General features: G+C 45.3%; 2 protein-coding genes across 4 annotated transcripts in view; one reads left to right on the forward strand and one right to left on the reverse strand.

Moving 5' to 3' along the window:
* The window catches only part of fam171a2 (family with sequence similarity 171 member A2), a 286830-nt gene extending 275864 nt beyond the window's left edge, over window positions 1-10966 (forward strand). The window contains exon 8 of the mRNA XM_033035411.1: window positions 6128-10966. Coding sequence (XP_032891302.1) covers window positions 6128-7685 — 1558 coding nt within the window. The 3' untranslated portion in view covers window positions 7686-10966. The remainder of the gene's footprint in view (window positions 1-6127) is intronic.
* Window positions 10967-21577: 10611 nt separating this feature from the next.
* Window positions 21578-25156, reverse strand: part of grn (granulin precursor) — a 48723-nt gene continuing 45144 nt past the window's right edge. For 2 of the 3 annotated variants that reach the window (XM_033035413.1, XM_033035412.1), the window contains exon 13: window positions 21578-24405. In XM_033035413.1, coding sequence (XP_032891304.1) covers window positions 24265-24405 — 141 coding nt within the window. In that variant the 3' untranslated portion in view covers window positions 21578-24264. The remainder of the gene's footprint in view (window positions 24406-25156) is intronic. The other variant, XM_033035414.1, reaches the window with a different exon arrangement.

Genomic DNA, 25156 nt, shown 5'->3' on the forward strand with positions numbered 1-25156 from the left:
CGATCATCAAATTAATATAACGCCAACTTTATCAACAAAATACTTAACCTCCCGCGGCACATGGGTGGGAGAACTGAACAACAGGATTCCCTGTTGCCCAGCACATCTCCTTAAAATGGTTCCCCTCTCATCTTATAGCAATGCCCTATCGTGTTGGACATTTCCACCCTGGGAAAAAAGCTCTGACTGTCTACCCTATCTATGCCTCTCACAATGTTACACACTTTGATCAAGTCCTCCAACATTCCAGAGGAAATAATCCAAGTTTATCCAAAGAAAGGCACCAAAGAATAGGTGACGTCTCGGGTCGAGCCCCTTCTTCAGTCTGAGAGTTGGGGAGAGGGAACAGCGAGATATGCAAAGGTACATAGAAACATAGAAAATAGGTGAAGGAGGAGGCCATTCGGCCCTTCGAGTCAGCACAGCCATTCATTGTGATCATGGCTGATCGTCCCCAATCAATAACCCGTGCCTGCCATCCCTTGATTCCACTAGCCCCTAGAGCTCTATCTAACTCTCTCTTAAATCCATCCAGTGATTTGGCCTCCACTGCCCTCTGTGGCAGGGAATTCCACAAATTCACAACTCTCTGGGTGAAAACATTTTTCTCACCTCAGTCTTAAATTGCCTCCCCTTTATTCTAAGACTGTGACCCCTGGTTCTGGACTCGCCCAACATTGGGAACATTTTTCCTGCATCTAGTTTATCCAGTCCTTTGATAATTTTATATGTTTCTATAAGATAACCCCTCATCCTTCTAAACTCCAGTGAATACAAGCCTAGTCTTTTCAATCATTCCTCATATGACAGTCTCGCTATCCCAGGGATCAATCTCGTGAACCTACGCTGCACTGCCTCAATCACAAGGATGTCCTTCCTCAAATTAGGAGACCAAAACTGTACACAATACTCCAGATGTGGTCTCACCAGAGCCCTATACAACTGCAGAAGAATAGAACAAATGAATGAAAGATATGTAAAAGGACAGATCAAAGACAGCAACGAAGATCAAGGAATGGTGGAGCCCACAATGGTCCATTGTTGGCTGTGGGGATCCAGGCCGTTGTCACTGACTTGTCTGCTGCGAAGGTCTGGATGTACTTGCTATGATTTTTCTGCATTTATCTAGATTGGATAAACCTAAGTTGAGCTGAAGAAGGGTCCCGATCTGAAACATCACCTATTCATTTTCTCCAAAGGTGCTGACCCAATGAGTTACTCCCACATTTTTAATTTATTTTTGGATAAACTTGGATGGTTTTCTCTGGAATGTTGGAGTTTGAAGGGAGACTTGATGGAAGTACATGACACTGTGAGAGGCAGAGATAGGGTAGACTGTCAGAACTGTTTTTCCCAGGGTGGAAATGTCCAAGACTAGAAGGCATAATATGAGGTGGAAAGTTTAATGGCAATGTGCGTGGCAAGTTGTATACACACAGAGAGGTGGGGGCCTGGAAAGCATTGCCACGGGTGTTGGTGGATATTTGTGTTTTAGAGGCTTTTAGATAGGTGCATAGAACTGCATGGAATAGAGGGATCATGTACAGGCTGATGAGATCAGTTTACTTGGCATCATGTTCGGCACAAACAACATCTGCAGTTCCTTGTGCCAGCATTGTGCAATTGTGGGCCAAAGGGCCTGTTTCTGTACTGTACTGTACTGTACTGTGCAATGCTCTACACAGGGAATAAATGGCATGCAATGTGCTCATTATTTCCCGGTCGAGTGACAAGGGTGTGTAATCTCCTTTCCATTGACTCCATTTATACCTCACGCTGCCTCGGCACGGCCAGCAGCATAATCAAGGACCAGTCGCACCCTGGCCACTCCCTCTTCTCCCCTCTCCCATCGGTACAGAAGTGTGAAAACGCACACCTCCAGATTCAGCATCAGTTTCTTCCCAGCTGTTATCAAGCAACTGAACCATCCTACCACAACCAGAGAAGGATGAGGGGATATCTTATAGAAACATATAAAATTATAAAAGGACTGGACAAGCTAGATGCAGGAATAATGTTCCCAATGTTGGGCGAGTCCAGAACCAGGGGCCACAGTCTTAGAATAAAGGGGAGGCCATTTAAGACTGAGGTGAGAAAAAACTTTTTCACCCAGAGAGTTGTGAATTTTTGGAATTCTCTGCCACAGAGGGCAGTGGAGGCCGAGTCACTGGATGCATTTAAGAGAGCGTTAGATAGAGCTCTAGGGGCTAGTGGAATCAAGGGATATGGGGAGAAGGCAGGCACGGGTTATTGATTGGGGACGATCAGTCCAAGGGGAGGTATGAGATTCATATTGCAAGCAGTGAGTTGCGGTTACATCTTTAGCAGTGATGTATGATTTCACCATTGTTTTAATTCAGTTAGTTTAGAGATGGAATGTACAGAGATACAGTTCCTTCGGCCCACTGAGTCCACGCCGACCATCGATCACCCGTTCACACAAGTTCTATGCAATCCCACATTCTCATCCACTCCCTACACACTAGGGGCAATTTACAGAGGCCAATTAACCTACAAACCCGTACGCTTTTGGGATGTGGGAGGAAACTGGAGCACCCGTAGGAAGCCCACTTGGTCACAGGGAGAACATGAAACTCAACACAGACAGAGCCTGAGGTCAGGATCGAACCCAGGTCTCTGGTGCTGTGAGGCAGCAGCACTGCCTGCTGTGTCACTGTGTTGTTCTTCCAGTATATCAGAGTTTCCCCTCTAGGGCCCTCAATGTTTCATGGAATCATTAGCCCTACAGTAGGAGTGTGTAAAGACTAAGGGAGCGAGAGACCTCCAGATTTTGCACCCGTCCATATTTCCATTGGGCAGAGGAGGCCATTTAGCCCATTTAGCATGCCAGATCTCAGAGCAATCCCATTCCTCCACTTACATCCCTCTCGCACATGCCCACTTGCATTCCCCTCATCCTCCCACCGGCTACCTACTCAAGGGGCAAGTAACAGAGGCCATTCCCCTACCAACCCACCCATCCTTGGGATGAGGGAAGATACCAGAGCTCCGCGGGAAATGTGGTTACAGGCAGAACATGCAAACTCCACACAGGCAGCACCGGACATCTGGATAGAACTTGAATGTACATTATGAGATGAATACTGGATTTATGTGAATGATTCATGCTGTGTTACAGAGACCTCACAGCGGCAGTGGCCTAGGTTCGATCCTGACCTCGGGTGCTGTCTGTATGGAGTTTGCACGTTCTCCCTATGACTGCATCGATTTCCTCCGGGTGCTCTGGTTTCCTCCCACATTCCCAAGACGTGCAGTTTTATAGATTAATAGACCTGTAAATTACCCCTAGTGTGTAGGGAGAGGATGAGATTAGACAATGGACAATAGGTGCAGGAGTAGGCCATTTGGCCCTTCGAGCCAGCACCGCCATTCAATGTGATCATGGCTGATCATCCCCAATCAGTACCCCGTTCCTGCCTTCTCCCCATATCCCCTGACTCCGCTATTTGTAAGAGCCCTATCTAGCTCTCTCTTGAAAGCATCCAGAGAACCTGCCTCCACCGTGAGAAAGTGAGATAACATAGAACTAGTGTGAATGGGTGATCGATGGTTGGCATCGACTCGGTAGGTCCGTTTCCACATTGTATCTCTAAACTATATTAAATAAACTAATGGTGTAATCATATGCCGCTGGTAAAGATATAACAGGACCTCACTGCTTGCAAAATGATTCTAGAGACAGCACGGTGGTGCAGCGGTAGAGTTGCTGCCTTACAGTGCCTGATACCCAAGTTCAATCCTGACCCCACGGGTGCTGTCTGTACGTTCTTCCTGTGGCTGCGTGGGTTTTCACCGGGTGCTCCGGTTCCGGTTTCCTCCCACACTCCGAAGACGTGCAGGTTTGTAGGTTAATTGGCTTCGGTAAAATTGTAAATTTTCCGTAGTGTGTGTGTGTGTGTAGGATAGTGTTAATGTGCGGGAATCGCTGGTCGCCGCGGACTCGGTGGGCAGCAGGGCCTGTTTTCGTGCTGTATCTCTAAACTAAACTAAACTAGTTAATTGTCCCTGTTGTAAGGTTGCAACAATCCAACTCCAACACAAACTACTTTAAAAACAGTGATAAATGATCTACATTCCCCACCCACGCTGGATCTGTGGGGAAGGTGATACCTGTACAAGCTGAGCTGGTTGCACCTGAACTGGAGCAGGTTCAACATTGCTGTGGGGGTTGTTAGCGCTGTTGGAGAGAGGTTAATTAACTCGTCTGCGGAATGAGGAACAGGGTAGGACGATAATAGTGGGTGAGGAATAGACAAAGAAGCTGGAAAACTAATGTCAATCCTAGTGGAAGAGCCTGCTTAGACTTGACTAAACGCACTGGAGGGAGGCAGAGTTGGAGTGTCACTGTTACACAATGCATCTGCCAGGTTGGGTGGTGGCACTGAAGCCAATGACTAGCAAATGGGAATGTGAAGTTGTTGCTGTCACAGAGATAGCCATAGAGTCACAGAGTAATACCAGGGACGTGCGGGTCAGGGGAAGCAGAGCCTCACCTGTCATACTCCCAATGAAAATAGCTGTTAAGAAAAGTAAAGAAAAATAATAATAAAATAAAATAAATATAAAGATTTTTCCACTGATCTGTGTTATAAATGTCATTTCTATATGAATCTAATCATTTTTTATAGTAAAAATCGCAAAATTTCTGCAGCTCCGCTGCAAATACAGGGAGAGATGAAAGGTGAGGCAGCGACGAGCTGAGCCTCCCCTCTGATTGCGCAACCCCTTAGAAACTGGATGGAGCACGGGCAATAAGCGTGTGCCTGTTACTATCTATGTGTGTAATGTGTGTAAACCCCTTCATTACATGTCCTTACCTTCCATAGTCCAGGTAACGTATTTCACATATAAAGATATTAAATTTGTGCTCGCTGTATATTGTAAATAGTTGCGATCCCAGCACCGAGCCTTGCGGCACCCCACTAGTCACTGCCTGCCATTCTGAAGGGACCCGTTAATCCCTACTCTTTGTTTCCTGTCTGCCAACCACTTCTCTATCCATGTCAGCACTCTACCCCCAATACCAAGTGCCCTAACTATGCCCACTAATCTCCTATGTGGGACCTTATCAAATGCATGTATGTTAATGGAAAAAGTAGCGTCCATTGGGATGCGATCTTAAACAAGTATTTCTATGGAATCCTTCACACAGATGCAGTTAATTTATCCCTGCTGTAATGTTGCTGCACTCCTGACACAAACTACTTTGAAGTAGTCTAAAGAAGGGTCTCGACCCAAAATGTCACCCATTCCTTCGCTCCATATATGATGCCTGTCCTGCTGAGTTTCTCCAGCATTTATATCTACCTACGATTGTGTCCAGCATCTGCAGTTCCTTCTTAAACTTCATAACAATTATTATTGGTCCTATTGCACATTTCCCAGCCATTTCTGGTGAAATCGGTGCAGCCTATTGACCGATTAATAAAGTTCGAACTCATTTAGTAATACTTTATAATATAACACTTCTACAGCCAAGTATTAAGCTTGAAAAGATCAGCAACATGTTTGGAAGTTGTACCTGGATCACTGGGGCAGTTTTTGGCAAAAACCAGTGCAGACTCTTGACTGAGTATAAAGTTCTAACTCATTTAGAAATGTCTTTATAACGTAAAGGGACTGTCCCACTTACGCGACCTTTACAGGCGACTGCCGACACCCGTGATAGGTCGCCGAAATGTTCAACATGTTGAAAATTCAGCGGCGACCAGAAAGACGCTGGGACTCTTTGGAGACCTCTCCGACACGTGAGAGGTCTCCTATGGTCGTGAGAGGTCACCCACAACATGTTGCCAGGGGTCACCTGTATGGTAGTGAGAGGTCTCCTACGGTCGTGCGACGTCTCCAAACAGTCGTAGCGTCTTTCCGGTCGCCGCTGAAGTTTCAACATGTTAAAAATTTCGGCGACCTATCACGGGTGCCGGAGGTCGCCTGTAAAGGTCGCGTATGTGGGACAGGCCCTTAACACTTCTAAAGCCAAGTATTGAATTTGAATCGAGCTGCAATATATGTGAAAGTTGTCACCTGGATCACGTAGTTTCCATGTGGACTTGTGGTGACTTGACGCACCTAGTAATTTTACTAACAGTATTTTTTAATTCAACAGGCGAAGATGTCTAAAACCACGGCAACATCACCGAAAATTGCAGATTGCTTCCACGTTGGACAACTCCAAGAAGGACCAGGCCACCTCCATGTCTCACATCAACTTGATCAGTACCAGCCACCTGGAGTCGGTGTCCTCCAATGGGGACATGGACATTCACACACCCATCCTGAAGTCCGCCTTTAGTACCTCTCGAGAGTTTGAGAGCTCTCGAGAAGAGTTCTTCAAACAGATTCCGTATAGGGAATCGGGTCCAAAGATGAGGCACATTAGCAAAGCATCCACTGACACTCTGGCCCACAGAGGGAATTCCAAGGAAGACTACCACAGGACGGTGGAGAGCTATCCGCTGAAGGTTGCAAGGTCCATGGACGCTTCAGGAGAGCTGGAACCGCCTCTGATGGATGACTACAGACGCAGCTATAATTCGATGGTCTCACAGCAACCGACAGACGAAAAGGGTAGAGAGATTCAGGGCCGGCGTGTTTTGGCTGAAAGTAAACTGTGTGCAAATGATCCACCCTCACCCCCCCCACTGCCACCACCTTTCGAATCTCTTGTTGGCCACAAAATGGATAATAAGCCTTCGGAATACATGATGTCCCAATCTGTTGACCATCTGGCCAGGCCTACAACCCTGTCCCAGCACGGTCAACTAATCTTCTGTGGATCAATCGATCACATGAAAGACAACATGTACAGGAATGTAATGCCTACTTTGGTCATTCCCGCCCATTACGTGGGATTAACTTCCGATTATCCTTGCATGGACCCGTCAGCAAGCGGCCCAATGGAACAGATGGAGATGAAAGGGATGCAGATGGGAGTCCCATTGTCCCATCAGCCTGGAGCTCAGCAGTATCAACACCAAGGCCAACAGGCGACCCCTCAGTCAGACGATGGAGAAGACAAACCCTGGGGCCCCCATTCCTCTTCCATGAGCGGCCCAATGGCGGTATTGCTGAACGAGTCAGCGATGGCACAGATGAATGGGGAGCTGCAGGCATTGACCGAGAAGAAGTTCTTGGAGCTGGGGGTGAAGCCTCAGCACCCCAGGGCCTGGTTTGTGTCGTTGGATGGCAGATCCAATGCTCACGTTCGGCACTCCTACATCGACCTGCAGACCGGGGAGAGGATCGGCAGCAACGGCGCCAGTCTGGATTCTGGTGTGGACGTGAACGAGACCAAGGCTGGGAGGAAGCCCAAGGAGGAGCGGGAGAGGCACGGTCCCGGGAACATGGCCTACAGCAAACTGGTCTACGTGGAGGACAATGAGCAGAGCAGCAGTGAAAGCAGAACGGCGGTCTGTTCACCAGAGGACAACTCGCTGACTCCTCTGCTGGAGGAGAGCTCCGAGCACAGGCAGACCCTCCATCGAGAGCACAGCAGAGGCAACAGCATGAGGAGCAGCATGAGCGAGACCCGCAGGGATTCCACCACCAGCCCAGAGGAGGAGATGCAGGATCAGTCTGAAGGTGGCGACGACCAAGGGGAGAACAAAAAGAGCCCTTGGCAGAAGAGGGAGGAGCGGCCATTGATGGTGTTTAACCTGAAGTGAACGGGCCTACTTGACTTTTCCAACACCTTGAATCAAATCTTCACAAGTTTTTTGAAAGCGCATCAGCATCCCGTGAGAAAACCTGAGCACAAACAACGGAAATCGATGAAGTCTAGAGTAACAAAACCCAACATGGCCTCTTGTATTAGGACCCTTGGACCCAGGGAGCAGCAAAATCATTCTCCCAGAACTTGTGCAACTTTATATCGCTAAGCTGAAACAATGGTTGAAAAGGAAGGAAGGATCTCAGTGACGCAACTGCATGTCTTCTGTAAGGGCGGATTGGACAAGCATTCATGTTGTCTTTAGAACTTATAACTGAGTTTTTGTAAAAAAAAAAAAAAAAGTCATTGTGGTACCAACCCACACAATAAACTCACTGAATTTTGTTTTTCCTGAGGAAGATGAAAAGACTATATAAAGGTTCAGTCCTTTTTGTTATTTTAATTGGAACAACCCTACCAAATGAAGCATTTTCATGCTTGAGGATCAGTAATTTTACATGTCATGGCTTTTTTGAATCGAGGCTTTTTTGGAAGGTAGATTTTCTTTTCCTTTTTGTGTACCGTGCTTTCCTTAACTTGACCCCAAACCATCTCCAGTAGCAGACCATTTAGATCTGGTCCAGGACTCTCCAAGTGCCTTCTTTATGTCTAAGTTGTGCAACAACAAAAAACGGAGGGAAAGCAACTCTTATTGACTGTACCGATGTGAAGTGGAGAGTGGTGATCAGGAGCCTGAAGTTAGGAAGTCAAAGATTTTTATACTTGTTTTGTAATGTTTAATATGTGCAGAAACAGCTAAAGAAATGTATCCCCATTGCCACTGTGATTTTTCCTGGACTCTGGTCAATATACCAGGTAGGAAACGCTAATCTGTATACAGTTTGTTCACAACAGCGTTTAATACATAAGATTCATCTGAGTTGATTACTTAATCAATATGGGAGATGAAAGATGAGAAGAAGACCTATTAATGATGCATTTGTAAATCTTTTGTGTAGATCAGCTAATCTACATGACAACTGGAATTCTGCTGCAGCGATCGTAGGTGTAAGGCTGGAGTGGCCAGTTCACGGGGTGGAATGTGTGGGAAAAGTGGGACAAATGTATCCATTTGTCCTGAAGATAAGAGTGGGACAGTGACGGAGGGGAGGATGAGTGGGCCAGTGCCTTGAAAATGAGCAGCCCTCTGTTTATTGTCCTCGTGGGATATGTGGGGGTCCATGAAGACTTACGATGGTGAGGTCCATGAAGGTTATGGCATTGGTCCATGGAGACATGATGGTGAGATCCATGAAGAGTTATGGCATTGTTCCATGGAGAGGAGGATCCTTAGACTGAGGACGGACCCATTTCATATGTAGATGCAAGGAACTGCAGATGCTGGTTTACAGAAAAGGACACAAATTGCTGGAGTAACTGAAGCGGGTTAGACAGCATTTATAGGTGATGATTCCAACCAAAAAAAGTCGCCTATCCATGTTCTCCATAGATGCCACTTGACCCACTGAAGTTAGTCCATGTTATGTGTAGTTTGGGATGATACAATATTACTGGGACAGTGTCTACCATGTTCTGGATGCGGCTTTGTTGGAGCAAGTCAAAGGGTGAAACATGGGGGTGAGTAACAGGTTTGAAGAGTATCCCATCAATGAGGATTCTTCACTGGTTTGCCCAGGACCATTACTGCCATAAGATTTGCTCACTGCCCTATACCCACACAGCTCCTCCACCTCTTGGTATCAAGGTTGTTTAGGCCTCCATGAGAAACCAAATTCATCGCATCCTGCTGTCCCAATGCAGCTGTGACCAGGGCATCAACGTAGGTCAGGTCTCCCCCCCTGATCAACCACACAGGTCTGCCAACTAGACCCTTACACCGGTCATTGTAAGTAACACACTTGCAACTCCATTGTTCTGTCATTTAAGGATAAATGATTTTATTTTCTTCAACGTATGAATTAGTTGTTAAATCAACTTGAACCGAACGGTAAAAGACAATTTTACTTCTTTTGAATCCCTTTAGTTTAATATCTACGAGCACTATATACTTCTGAAGATGACTGATTTGTGGTTGAAAACATAATAAAATATTTAATTAGGGTTTTCCAAACAAGTATTTATTTGTTCCTATTTGGGCATTGCCAGCAAGGTCAGCATTTAAAGCTTGTTGTAAAGTGTTGTATGAAAGGGTGATGAGTGGTCTTTCTAAACCACTGCAGTCCCTGTTGTGAAGATATTGCTATTGATTCAGCCCCATGATTTTATTTCCAGGAAGGATCAGCTATATTCTTCCAAGCTGAGTTATAAAGTCATCGCTTGGAAGCAGGCCCTTCAGCCCAACTTGCCTTTGCTGACCAAGATGCCACATCTACAGATGTCCCAAACCTGCTCACGTTGGGCCCATATCCCTCTAAACCTTTCCTATCCATGTATCTGTCCAAGTATCTATTAAATGTTGCTATGGTAGATGTCTCAACTACCCCCTCTGGCAGCTTATTCCATAAACCCACCAGAAAAAGGTTGCCCTTTAGGTTCCTATTAAATCTCTCCCTTCTCGCCTTAAACCTATGTCCTGAGGTTCTTGATTCTCCAACTGGGTGAGAGACCCTGTGTATCAACGCTATCTATTCCCCACATGATCTTATATACTTCTATAAGATCACTCCTCATTTTCCTGCGCTCCTAGATAGGAAGTCCAAGCCTGCCCAGCCTCCCCCTGTAGCTCAGGCCCTCGAGACCTGGCAACATCCTCGTTCCTCCAGCACTTTGTGCTTTGCTCTGTACAGTGTGCTCCCTTCAAAGTTCAGCTTGTGTGTGATCCTGTGCTTTGACTCAATTTAACAATAGATAGCTGCAGGAAATAGATCTGACATGTTTGCTTTCTTTTTATGGATCGAGTATTTCCTGTTGAATAACTGGATATAGAGTATGAACACATATTGCATATTGCTAGATGTGGGTTCAAACACAGCTCAGGGTGATTGGGCGGTGGGTGGGTGGGGGGGAGGAGATATTTCATCTGAATATATCCAGTAACTTTAGCCACAGTTTGCAGGACATACTACAATTGAACCCAAGTCAAAATCCCATGGTTGAGACAAAGAGAAGAAACTTTACTCCAATAACCCCTGACACCCTGTGTCACTGACAGAATGAATTCCAGTGATCATTAAGGTTAGAAAGACCTGGAAATGTCCCACTCCCAATGTGATTGATTCATACTAAAGAAAATAATTTATTTGCAATACTGAATCTGACTATTAAAGACATAAACCATCTGGAACTTGTATTTAATTAATTGACAAGCTGTTAGGTACCCACTCCCAATAGGATAACAACTCTGAAATAATTCCATCTCTCGAGAAAGGTACATAAAAACAGGACAAAAGGACTTGGAATAAGCCCAGTTGGCATTTCAATATTTGGTGGATCCGAATGGAACTCATGTCTGTCTTCATGGAAGAGACAGACTGAAGGAGACTTGTCTAGCCTTCCCCGTACAGCCCTGTTACCTGGTGCACCATAATCTTTCTGCTCTCCATTACAGCCAGGAACCATAGATTTCAGTGAGCAGCTGGGTGGCACGGTGGCGCAGCGGTGGAGTTGCTGCCTTACAGCGCCAGAGACTCAAGTTCGAGCCTGACCATGGGTGCTGCCTGTACGGAGTTTGTACGTTCTCCCCTTGACTGCGTGGGTATTCTCTGGGTGCTCCGGTTTCTTCCCACACTACAAAGACAATAGACAATAGGTGCAGGAGTCGGCTATTCGGCCCTTTGAGCCAGCACCGACATTCATTGTGATCATGGCTGATCATCCACATTCAGTACACCGTTCCTGCCTTCTCCCCATATCCCTTGACTCCGCTATCATTAAGAGCTCTATCTAACTCTCTCTTGAAAGCATCCAGAGAATTGGCCTCCACTGCCTTCTGTGGCAGCGAATTCCACCGATTCAGAACTCTCTGGGTGAAAACATTTTTCCTCATCTCCGTTCTAAATGGCTTACCCCTTATTCTTAAACTGCGGCCCCTGCTTCTGGACTCCCCCAACATCGGAACATGTTTCTTGCCTCTAGCGTGTCTAATCTCTTAATAATCTTATATGTTTCAATAAGATATCCTCTCATCCTTCTAAATTCCAGTGAATACAAGCCCAGTCGCTCCATTCTTTCAACATATGACAGTCCCGCCATACCGGGAATTAACCTGGTGAAGCTACGCTGCACTCCCTCAATAGCAAGAATGTCCTTTCTCAAATTAGGGGACCAAAACTACACACAATACTCCAGGTGTGGTCTCACCAGGGCCTTGTACAACAGCAGTAGGACCTCCTTGCTCCTATACTCAACTCCTCTCGTAATGAAGGCCAACATGCCATTGGCTTTCTTCACTGCCTGCAGTACCTGCAGGCTTACATTCTGCTACTACTTACTGATGTACAAGCACACTCAGGTCTCGTTGCATCTCCCCTTCTCCTAATCTGACACCATTCAGATAATAATCTGCCTTCCTGTTCTTGCCACCAAAGTGAATAACTGCACATTTATCCACATTATACTGCATCTGCCATGCATCTGCCAACTCACCCAACCTAGCCAAATCACCCTGCAGCCTCATAGCATCCTCCTCGCAGCTCACACTGCCAACCAACTTTGTGTCATCCGCAAACTTGGAGATGTTACATTTAATTCCCTCGTCTAAATTGTTACTATATATTGTAAATAACTGGGGTCCCACACCGTGCCTTGCAGCACCCCACTAGTCACTGCCTGCCATTCTGAAAAGGACCCGTTAATTCCTACTCTTTGCTTCCTGTCTGCCAACCTGTTCTCTATTCATATCAATACACTACCCCCAATACCATGTGCTCTAATTTTGCACACTAATCTCTTGTGTGGGACCTTGTCAAAGGCTTTTTGAAAGTCCAGATACACCACATCCACTGGCTCTCCGTTATCCATTCTACTTGTTACATCCTCAAAAAATTCCAGAAGAATAGTCAAGCATGATTTCCCCTTCATCAATCCACGCTGACTTTGACCGATCCTGTCACTGTTTTCCAAATGCACTGCTATTACATTTATAATAATACGACCCAAGTATTTTCCCCACTACTGATGTGTCAAACTGGTCTATAATTTCCCGTTTTCTCTCTACATTTCTTAAAACACATGCAGGTCACGGGGAGAATTTACAAACTCTGTACAGGCAGCACCCGTGGAGAGAATCAAACCCGAATCTTTGGCGCAGTAACTGTACCGCTGCGTAGCGTACCTCTTTAGGGATGTTTTGTTCGAGGGAAGTTGTCGATCTTCTCGTTATGAATTTAGTGCAGGTGGAGCGTGCGATCGCAGGCAACCTTTTGTTCTTCAGCAAAACGCTGACGAGTGGCGAAACTGTCGTCCTCAGGCCAGGCTGAGCTCTTGCCACAGAAACCCACAAGGCCAGAGGGTTGCTGGTGGCATCAGCACCCTCATTTTTCACTCCTGGTTCAAACCCATATACTACCCCAGCTGTTGTGAAATAACCACAACTCTCCCCATGACAGACCAGAGTAGTAGGCCCCCTTCGGTCATGACTGACCATGGGTGATGCATCCTGGTCGGATGCAAGCCTGGGCGATGTCATATGGAGGACAGGCTGCTGCCCATGCAGCACGTCCCCCCTCTCCACATCGCTAATTGATCCAAAGGAACAGCAGGGCCGTTACAGTTTGGCACCAGCGCCATCGCAGGAGCTACCAGAGCGAGGTTGTAGACTTAGGGGCTCCGACTCGGGATTTTCTTGAGGTTTACACCAGGAGCCTTTTCCATGACTGGATATGGCCACAAGGCAGGGAGGTTTTAAATCAGAGTTTTCCCTCTCCTAGATGGACTGCCTTCCCAGGCTGACGAGCCCCATCTGCCCAAGACTCGTGGGGGCGGCAGCGTCTACATTCCCGTGCAGGTCTATAGCATCTGCTCACTGCCCACGAGTAGTGGGCAGGTGCTATAGACCAGAGTAGACCAGAGGTATTAAGGAATGTATATTTTTAACATGTTTTCATTTTTAAACAAAAAGCCTATTGACTGCTATTAGGGAGGGGGAGAACAAACGAGGGCTCAGCGTGGGGGGGAGGGGATACTTTGTGACTTTGTCAGTGGCCTATATGTGGCAACTATTTGCATACTTCGGGTATGCAAGCAAAGACTTTCACTGTGACATAACACATGTGACTATAAAGTATTCCATTTAATTAAGGCACTCTAGCTTTACTGTTCATGCACATATTAAACACTGTAATTTTAGGCTCAAGACAGGAACTACTTTAAGAGTTATTGGTATTGTAATTGTGGACGCGTTTTTCTAACCTGATAGACATTTGTCTTTGTGCCATCAGTTCACATCTCCTTTGGAGAGTTCATGTCATTGAGTTTCAGATATTGTGCCACAACTAAGGGAAGATGAATGATATGGGACTGTTTTTACTGGATGTGTTGTATGTGTGGCTACATTTTAAACTGATTATTAGTGCTAGTGACTCAGTGTCTCTCGTTTTATTCTTGGCCACGTTTTTTTTTTAAATGAGGTGGTCTTGAACAGAGATGTGTGCTTGCTTCCAGTTTGCTCTGATCTTTTCAAAGAAAACATGGTGAAAATTCTGTGCAATCTTTTTTGCTTGTTCCTAAAGTAAAATTGTTAAAATAAAGCTTATTAAAAACATTTTTGACAAATGAATAGATTTCTTTGAACTGAATTTAAAATTTCAAGTATTGCGAAGCGATATACAGACATTGTAGTTATATAAAGTTGAAGTGTTTTGGATCTCACTTTTCCTCCCCCTTCCCTTACCACTAGAACAAGGTGGGGCGGCACGGTGGCGCAGCGGTAGAGTTGCTGCCTTACAGCGCCAGAGACCCGGGTTCGATCCTGACTGTGGGTGCTGTCTGTACAGAGTTTGTCTGTTCTCCCTGTGGGTTTTCTCCGAGATCTCCGGTTTCCTCCCACGCTCCAAAGATGTGCAGGGTTGCAGGTTAATTGGCTTTGGTATAAATTGTAAATTGTCCATAGTGTGTGTAGGAAAGTGTTAATGTACGGGGATCGCTGGTCGGTCGGCCGAAGGGCATATTTCTGTGCTGTATCTTTAGACTAAAAACTAGGAAGGTTAGAGTTTGGCTTCTAGGCTGAGCTGAACAAGTGACACTAACGAGGCTGATTTCAAACATTGTAGTGTTGCCTTGCATTTCAGCTCCCACAGAACCATATTGCCCAGGGTTGGTGCAAGCAACCTATGATGATGCCAAACCAATGGATAATTCTTGACCTGTAGAGGAAGCAGCAGATTTCCTGCATGTTGGAGTGAAGGGTTATCAGGTGTAGACTGGTATGGATTCAGCTATGAAACCCCCATGGGTGAAATAGGGTTTAGATATAAGCAAATAATTAACATTTAGCCAACCATGGAACCACATGCCAGTGAACAGGTTGGTATATCAGGTAAGCAAGAGAGAAAAGAAAGCTTTGGAAGACAATTACCATTTGTGATAGTGACATTTCCACATGGGAAAATGTGATGAACATGCCCTGCCTTTTCAAGTCAAGTCAAGTCAAGTCAAGTTTATTTGTCACATACACATACGAGATGTGCAGTGAAATGAAAGTGGCAATGCTCGCGGACTTTTGTGCAAAAGACAAACAACCAAACAACCAAACAAACTATAAACACAATCATAACACACATATTCTTTTACATAATAAATAATGGAAAGAAATGTTCCCGGACAAGATGCTTTCCACCGCCGCTGCGTAGAAGCACTGGAGGACCTCGGAGACACTCTGAATTTCCTCAATTGCCTGAGGTGGTAAAGGCGCTGCCTTGCCTTACTCACGAGTGCTGAGGCGTGTGATGCCCATGTCATATCCTCAGAGATGTGGACTCCCAGATATTTAAAACAGTTCACCCTATCCACAGGATCCCCATTTATCCTCAATGGAGTGTACGTCCTCGGATGATGTGCCCTCCTAAAGTCCATGATCAGCTTCTTCGTTTTTTTGATGTTCAAGAGGAGGCTGTTATCTTGGCACCAGAGTGCTAGATCAGCCACCTCCTCCCGGTAGGCCTTCTCGTCGTTGTCTGAGATCAGGCCCACCACCACAGTGTCATCAGCAAACTTAATTATTGAGTTGGAGCTGAACCTAGCCACACAGTCATGTGTGTACAGGGAGTACAATAGGGGGCTGAGGACGCAACCCTGGGGCGATCCTGTGCTCAGGGTGAGGGACTTCGATGTATTCCCTCCCATCTTGACTACCTGGGGCCTGGCGGTGAGAAAGTCCAGGACCCAGGCACACAGGGAGGTGTTGAGTCCCAATTCCATTAACTTCCCGACCAGTCTGGTGGGGACTATCGTGTTGAAGGCTGAACTGTAGTCTATGAACAGCATCCTCACGTAGCCCCCCTTCTGGCTGTCCAGATGGGAGAGAGCGGTGTGCAAGACCTGGGAGACCGCATCGTCCGTGGATCTGTTCGGACGGTATGCGAACTGTAACGGGTCCATGTTCCGAGGGAGGAAGGCGCAGATGTGTTTCTTCACCAGCCTCTCAAAGCATTTCATGACTACCGAGGTAAGGGCCACCGGACGGTAGTCATTCAGACAGGCTGGGGAGGCATTTTTTGGTACCGGTACAATGATGGATTTTTTGAAGCAGGCAGGGACCACGGACTTGTCCAGGGAGAGGTTGATTATTGTAGTGAGCACCGGAGCTAGCTGCGTAGCACAGGACTTGAGTACTCGCCCCGAGATGCCATCGGGGCCTGCAGCTTTTCTCGTGTTCACCCATGGCAGAGCCCTCCTCACGTCGTGCTCGGACAGCGAGAATGTGTGCACATTCCTCCCTTCAGCTTCGGTAGCCAGCCCGCTGGCGGTATTGTCGATAGTCGGCAGACCTGGAGTGGTGTTGCCCCTCTCGAAACGAGCGTAAAAGGAGTTCAGGTCATCAGCTAGGGAGGTGTCAGCACTTACGGATGAGGGAGGGGTGCTCCGGTAGTTGGTTACAGTCCGTAGCCCTTGCCACAGGCTTCTGGTGTCCTGCTGCTCCATCTGTAACTCCATCTTGTCTCTGTACCTTCTCTTTGCGTCCTTCACCGCCCTTCGCAGTCGGTACGACTCTGCCTTGTAGATGTCCATGTTTCCTGATGCCAGGCCCGAGTTGTAGGCAGCGGTGCGAGCATTCAAGGCACACGAACGGACCTGTCTACCCAGGGTTTTTGGTTCGGAAAGGTGCTTACCCTTACCGTGGGGACGATGTTGTCGGTTATTGTTGCGATGAAGTCCGTGACTGCTTACGCGAACTCACTGACGTCACTGGAACTTGCTTCGAACATATTCCAGTCGACATCACTCAGTGCATCTTGCAGCGTGGCCTCTGACTGGTCGGACCACCGCTTTACGTCCCTCGTCTCTACCGCTTCCCGAACTATCCTCTGTTTATACTCCGGCAACAGGAAAATGGCAGCGTGGTCAGATTTTCCTAGCGGAGGGAGTGAAACGGCCTTGTAGCCTTCCCTGAACGGTGTGCTACTCGTTTTGCTACTCACGCTGCACACATTTGTGAATCTATTCAATTTTCATAATATAATCTTGCTTCCATCAATTTTACTCTCTCCACCACAGAATGGAAAGGTATTTACTCTTAGAGTGTATCAAAGTCTATTAACCTTTAAGATAGTCCCAAAGTTGTTTCATTTAGATCAGGGAAACAGGAGATAGTTTTTTTACTTTAAAATGTAGAAGTACTACATTAAATGTGAATACACTGAATGAGTTGATGCCTGAGGAAAGCATTGAGCAGCTACAGGAAATTACAGAGTTGTGGATGTAGCCCAGACCATCAGACAAACCTCAACTCCATCTACAGCACATGCTACCTCGGCAAGGCCACCAGCACACTCACAGTCCACTGTCACCCCGATCACTCTCCTCTCTCCGCTCCTACAAGGCAAGGGAACAAAGGTTTGAAATTGAATACCTCCAGATTCATGGACAGTTTCTTCCCATCAGGCAACTGAGCGGTCCTCTCATCACCGAGTGTGGCTCTGACCTCCCATCTACCTCATGGAGACCTTGGATATATCTTTGGCAGACAAAAATGCTGGAGTAACTCAGTGGGTGAGGCAGCATCTATGGAGAGAAGGACCTGGCGACATTTCGGGTCGAGACCCTTCTTCAGACTGATGTCGGAAGGGTGGAGGGACGGGAAAAAGAAAGGAAGAGGCGGAGACAGTAGGCTTTTGGGAGAGCTGGGAAGGGGGTGGGGGGGAAGGAGGGAGAAAGCAAGGACTACCTGAAATTGCAGGTCAATGTTTATACCGCTAGGGTGTAAGCTACCCAAGCGAAATATGAGGTGCTGTTCCTCCAATTTGCGCTGGGCCTCCCTCTGGCAATGGAGGAGGCCCTGGACAGAAAGGTCAGATTGGGAATGGGAGGGGGAGTTGAAGTGCTGAGCCACCGGGAGATCAGGTTGGTTATTGTGAACTGAGAGGAGGTGTTGGGCGAAGCGATCACCAAGCCTGCGCTTGATCGCACCGATGTAGGGCAGTTGAACTATCTTTAATCAGACTTCAACGTTATATCTGTGCACTAAATATTGTACCTTTCATCCTTTACCTATGCTCTGTAGACAGCTTGATTGTAATCATGTACAGTCTTTTCTATGAATGGATAGCACACAAATAAAAGCTTTTCACTTTATTTTGGTCATGTGACAATACTAAGTACAAATTAAACAAGTCACACTGATAATATTCCCCCCACTCTTGGCTCTTCCCAGGGTAGGCCTTTGTTCTTTGGGCCACAGATATTTTTAACAGCACTGATCCAAACGAAGTTGTGATTTATCAGTCAGCTGCTGGACCTCGTGCTTGTCACACAGTTGTGGGAGGTGACAGTGGTGCGGTTGCAGTGAGCGCGGGTGGTGGCGTTGGCGGGAGGTCCTGCAGCCGGCGGTGTGTGCGAGCTCAGTCTGCAGCTGCTGCACAAGCCAGTGGCGGCCATTAAATGAACCAACAGCATCATTCAGCCCTTCGAGCCAGCACTGCCATTCAATATGATCATGGCTGATCATCCACAATCTGTACCCCGTTCCTGCCTTCTTCCCATATCCCTTCATTCCGCTAGCCCAAAGAGCTCTATCTAACTATCTTTTGAATGCATCCAGTGCCTTCTGAGGCAGAGCATTCCGCAAATTCACTTTCTGGGTGAAACAGTTTTTCCTCATCTCAGTTCTAAATGTCCAACCTCTTAATAATTTTATATGTTTCTATAAGATCCCCTTTCACCCTTCTAAATTCCAGTGAATTGAAGCCCAGTCATTCCATTCTTTCATCATATGACAGTCCCGCCATCCCGGGAATTAACCTTGTGAATCTACACTGCACTCCCTCAATAGCAATTATGTCCTTCCTCAATTTAGAGACCAAAACTGCACACAATACTCTAGGTGTGATCTCACCAGGGGCCGGTACAACAGCAGAAGGATCTCTTTGTTCCTATAGTCAACTCGTCTCATTATGAAGGCCAACATGCCATTAGCTTTCTTCACTGCCTGCTGAACCTGCATGCTTACTTTCAGTGACTGATGTACAAGGACACCCAGGTCTCGTTGTACTTCCCCTTTTCCTAACCTGACACCATTCAGATAATAATCTGCCTTCATGTTCTTGCCACACATTTATCCACATTATACTGCATCTGCCCACTCTCCCAACCTATCCAAGTCACCGTGCATCCTCATAACATGCTCTTCACAGTTCACACTGCTACCCAGCTATGTGTCATCTGCAAATTTTCTAATGTTACTTTTAATTCCTTCATCTAAATCATTAATATATATTGTAAATAGCTGCGATCCCAGCACCAAGCATTGCGGCACCCCACTAGTCACTGCCTGCCATTCTGAAAGAGACCCGTTAATCCCTACTGTTCGTTTCCTGTCTGCCATCTAATTTTCTATCCATGCCAATACCCTACCCCCAATTTTGCCCACTAATCTCCTGTGTGGGACCATACAAAGGCTTTCTGAAAGCTCTCCCTTATCCATTCTACTTGTTACATCCTCAGAAAATTCCAACTTTGTCCAACCTCTCTTTGTAGCTAATCCCCAGGCAACATTCCGATAAACCTTGTCTCCGCCCTGCACATCCTTCAGTTAATGGGGCGACCAGAACTGCACGTTCCAAGTCTGGTCTAAGCAAAGTCCTATAAAGCTGCAACATGACTCTCTAACTCTGATATTCAATGTCCTGGGTTGTGAAGACAAGCATGCCATATGCCTTCTTTAGCACTCCATTCACTTGTGTTGCCACCTTCAGGGAGCTGTGCACTTGGACACCAAAATCCCTCTGTACATCAGTGCTGTTAAGGATATTGCTATAAGTTAATACCTTCTCATTGCATTCAACCTCCCAAAGTGTAACAGCTCACCCCTGCACAGATTTAGTTCTATCTGCCATTTCTTTAGGTAATCTATATCCCATTGAATACTTTTTGAGAACCTGGAGCTGTGCAGCACAGGCACAGGCCCTTTGCTCCACAATGTTTGTGCCGAACATGATGCCAAGTTAAACTGATCTCACATGCCTGCACATGATCCATTTCCCTCCATTCCCTGCACTTCCATGTACATATTCAAAAGCCTCCTAAAAGCCACAACCATATCTGCCTCCTAAAAGCCCGCCCCCCCCTCCACTGTTATGGTATTCCACAAGATTAATATTAACCCACCCCTCAAACATAAACTTGGTACAATCTATTTCACATGGATGATGAGTAATATGTGTCCAGGACAGGGGGTCACGGCTTAAGGATAAGGGGGAAATCCTTTAAAACCGAGATGAGAAGAACTTTTTTCACACAGAGAGTGGTGAATCTCTGGAACTCCCTGCCACAGAGGGTAGTCGAGGCCAGTTCATTGGCTATATTTAAGAGGGAGTTAGATGTGGCCCTTGTGGCTAAGGGGATCAGAGGGTATGGAGAGAAGGCGGGTACGGGATACTGAGTTGGATGATCAGCCATGATCATATTGAATGGCGGTGCAGGCTCGAAGGGCCGAATGGCCTACTCCTGCACCTAATTTCTATGTTTCTATGTTTCTATGTGACCATCTTATTTTGAGTAAGCCCTCTGTAAGCCAGTCTGCAGTCGAGGAGCAGAACTTGCACCAGGTGCAGCCTGTCTTGTTGCCCAAAATATATAATTTCAGTTGTAGTTTATTGTCACGTGTACCAAGGTACAGTGAAAAGTTTTGTTGCATGCTATCCAGTCAGCAGAAAGTCAATACATGATTAAGACAATACACAATTACTACTACCACCCTGGGTAAATAACTATATAACATCCCAACTCCTATATTAAATGCCTCTGCCTATATATGCAATCATGCCAAATGCCTTCTTCACTACCCTATCAACCCGGGTCACCATTTCAGGGAGCTATGACATTTCAGGGAGTTCTACCCATCAACATTCCTGGAGGTCCCTGTAAGTTATGTATAAATCCCGTTTAGTATTTAACTTGGCTGCCTTTAATCCTCCCTTAATTTTTAGTTTAATCAAAAGGCATTTTTTAAAAACAATATCCAGAAATGCTACCTGACCCACTGAGTTACTCCTGCGCTGTATTTATTTGGCAAGCTCAACTCATGTTATAATTGAGTTAATTTGATTGTCTCATCCGAATCCTCAATGCAGAATGAGAAGAGAACACCCTAATTAACACAAAATATGGCCTTTGCAATAGTAGAACACATTCAGATGTATATAACCTCCGGCCTCGGGACAGATGCCTTTCACCAGAGCAGCAATTTTATTCCATTGGTAATGAGGTCCTGATGGAGCAGTCGGACTACAGAGGTTTTCAAATCAGTTCAATTTTATTTTTAAGAAAGAAAGCCACACCGTACAAGCAATAACGATTTCCATCATGAAATTTCCCTTTGCAGTAAACCAAAAGCCATAGAGCGCCATCTCTTCTATCAAGTGAGTGATGCTCAGAATCCACCAGATGACCAAGTTTCAGTGAAAAGGTAGCAATGAAGTGCTTTAAATGAGTGGCCACCATGGAAGGGTCTGATTAATGAATTGCATTGTTTTGCAGATACAAGTATTCAAAACTGCTAAATCTGAAACTCTCATTTCAAGCATTGTTTATTACAAATGAGCAAAAATAGAAAATTACTGCCATTAATTCAATTTATGAAACTATGCACCTCATTTGGAGTGTTTAATAACAATCCAGAACAAATAATTAAAAAGCTACTAGTATAGAACACCAAAAAGGAGCAGGACATATGCTGTGTAGGAACTGTAGATGATGGTTTACACCGAAGAAAAACACAAACAATTGGAGTAGCTCAGTAGGTTTGGAGAAAATAGGTGACGTTTCGGGCCAAGACCCTTCTGCAGACAAACTTGTTTCCCTCACCCCCGACTCAGTCTGTAGAAGGGTCTCGACCCGAAATGTCCAAGTACAAATCCATAGATCCTTGATGGGTTAGTGCAAATAGTTGGGAAGGCATGTGGAATATTGGCCTTCATTAATCAGGCCACAGAAGTAGGGAGGTTATGCTCCAACGTTATAAACCATTTTGTCAGAACTTGGTTAGAGTACTGGGTGCAGGACTCACCACTAAGCCACAGGAGGGACGTGTTTGCACTGGAGAGGGTGCAGAGGAGATTCACAGGGATATTGCCCGTGATGGAGCATTTCAGTTGTGAGGAGAGCTTGAAGAAGCCATTTATTTTCCCCCACTGGTATTGAGGAAGTTAAGAGGGAACATGATTGAGGTGTACGAATATAGTTAAGGTAGCCTGCAGAAAACCTCTTCCCCGTCCCCCACAATAGAGGTAGATACAGGGGTTTATGGTAAGGGGGCGAGGGTGTGGTGGGTGAAAGAATTCCGATAGGATACATGGGGGACCTTCACCAAGAGACTGGTAAGTAGCTGGAATGTACTGAGTGGAGTTAAAGCTGGATTCCTGCAACACTTAAGTGAGTCAACGAACACTTGAACACTTGGGTACAGTGTGCTGAATGATGGGGTCAATACAGAATGTTCGCACTGGTTAGCACGGACCAGTAGGGGGCAAATGGCCCATTCCATGTTTATGATTCTGATTGTATTGCTGAATGCTGTATTTTATATTCAACTTAATGAAATTTAAACATATTAATTGCATTAGAAAATGAGACCAGTAATCCATCATGTGCACAAAAACCTAAACACTAGGGTATGTATAAGCTGAAATTTTTGCAATTATTCCCATTTCAAATTCTGCAAGCTATCAATACCTTGGAACCAGCACACTGTTTCTCTTGCTCTTCAAAACACCATTAAAGTAGATATTACTACAATTTTAAAGAGTGTAGGACTGGGATTGTAGTGTACTATGGATTGGAGTTCTAGCAAAGTTATTCACAAGGTATTCTTACTGAAATTTTACAATCAAGCTAAATTCTACACTCATTATTGTCAACCTTTAGTCTATGCTGAAATTCAAATCTTCAAATTAAGAGCTTTAGAATAGACTTCCTGTGCTTTGTCATTTTTGTATACAGGGGCATTACAGCATGAGATCAGCTAGGATATCTGGTGAAACTTAGATTTTGGGCAAGATATCAGATCACTGACTCTGGGATGACATTCTCGACTCTGCCAGGATTAAGTGTATAAGGCAGAGAGAATGAATTGGGGTGGGAGATTGCAACCTTCACGTGGTCCGCCAAATTTTTCGTCATGTTTCAACGAATGCAATCAACCTGGCGTGCACAATCAAGTAAGATCAAATAGAACAAGTTGTCCTACAACTTTAGGCTGTGCACACCATACGTAATAAGAAGAAGAAAATGAATTGAGGGAGTGTGTACAGGGGGGGGCGTCGAGCGTGGGCGCGTTCTAGCTTTATGGGCGAGAAGTATATGACCACCTAGACCAAACACTAAAGAACAATACTCCTATTCCTCATCCACCCTCCACCGATGCTAATGTGCCTGCATAGCATTAACCACAATTGAACCATGTGTTTCTGTCAGATGAGATGGTTAAGGGAACAATCCCAAGAGTGCACAACACAAAAAAAAAAATCACTACTGAACTTAAAGATCTAGGTAAATATGCAGCATTTCTGAATTAAAGCCAAGCATCAATTGGGTTACAAATTTAAATCACGTTGCCTGTTCATTGTTTTTTTTTAGGTGAACAAGCTGAGAATTGTCCATTTGTTATGCAAACCAAGCAGATAGATTTCACTGTGATGTAATTTTACATTCAACATCCATGTAATGCACAAAAACAAAATTCAATTCAAGGCCCCAAGGTTTTAGAGAAAAAAAAAATTGCTCTCTGAAATAAATCAACTTCCAAAACAGTTTGCAATACGGACTCACCACCAGAGATATTCCCTGTGGGGTATACTTTATCAGAAGATTGATTCATTATCAAAAGTTTGCCAAATCTTCCTCTTTGAATAGCCCAAGTTTACAAATTGAAGAGTTTTGTTTGAGACCATTACACAACTAGTGATTTAGGGGACCAAAACATGTTACAGAGTGTTGAAGGTCTTCATGTGCTTTGGGAAAAATAGGTCCCAGCGACGAAGACGCTGCAGAGTACATGCTTCAGCTCCCATGTTGCACGTGTAGCCATATGGGCAGCAGTGCATCTTATCTTCACAGCACGTTGCCTGCAAAAGAATCAGAACATCAGGTTAATGACCCCATAATGCTGGATCATAATGCTGGGCAATAGGGGTGCGTGCACACCAATGTACCATCTTGACAACGCACATTGAACTCAGTTTCCCTGATCTTTAAATCCTTCTGACATTCATTCCTGGAAAAGCTATGCTGAAGCAGAGCAACAGAAAGCCATTGGTGAGCAGAGTTACGATTAATGCAAAGAACAAAATGAATATTTTCTTCTGAATGTTTATTTCATCTTAGAGAAAGAATGACATCATGCTAAGCTCTAGTTATTGGATCCTAAATGTATAAAATACCTGCAGTCAATGGAAAAGTAAGACCTTGGACTGATTTAGATACTTTTTACATTCTGAACTGTTCACTTTATTTTACATGTATACAAAATTGTATTTTTACATTTTACAGTGCAATGGAATATCTTCTCATTTTCATTGAATTTTCTTTCCATATTGTGATCCAAATTTAAATATTGAAACAATCTCTTACAATCAATTTGTTCATAGCATGAGTGATGCTGGCATGGCCACAGTTATTACCCATCTGATTTAACAATTCTCCCCCCGTAAAATCAGCAGCAGTGGAAATCAGTATCTTGAAGCAATCCCGATTACAAGATGCAATATCCCTCTAACTAGTGAAACTAATCTTTCACATTACAGATTATAAAATCCAAATAAGGAATTTACTGACAAACTATTACTTTGCGAGACAATCAGGCCAGGACTGTACTAA

Source organism: Amblyraja radiata, chromosome 16, assembly GCF_010909765.2.
Source record: "Amblyraja radiata isolate CabotCenter1 chromosome 16, sAmbRad1.1.pri, whole genome shotgun sequence".
Classification (NCBI taxonomy): domain Eukaryota; kingdom Metazoa; phylum Chordata; class Chondrichthyes; order Rajiformes; family Rajidae; genus Amblyraja; species Amblyraja radiata.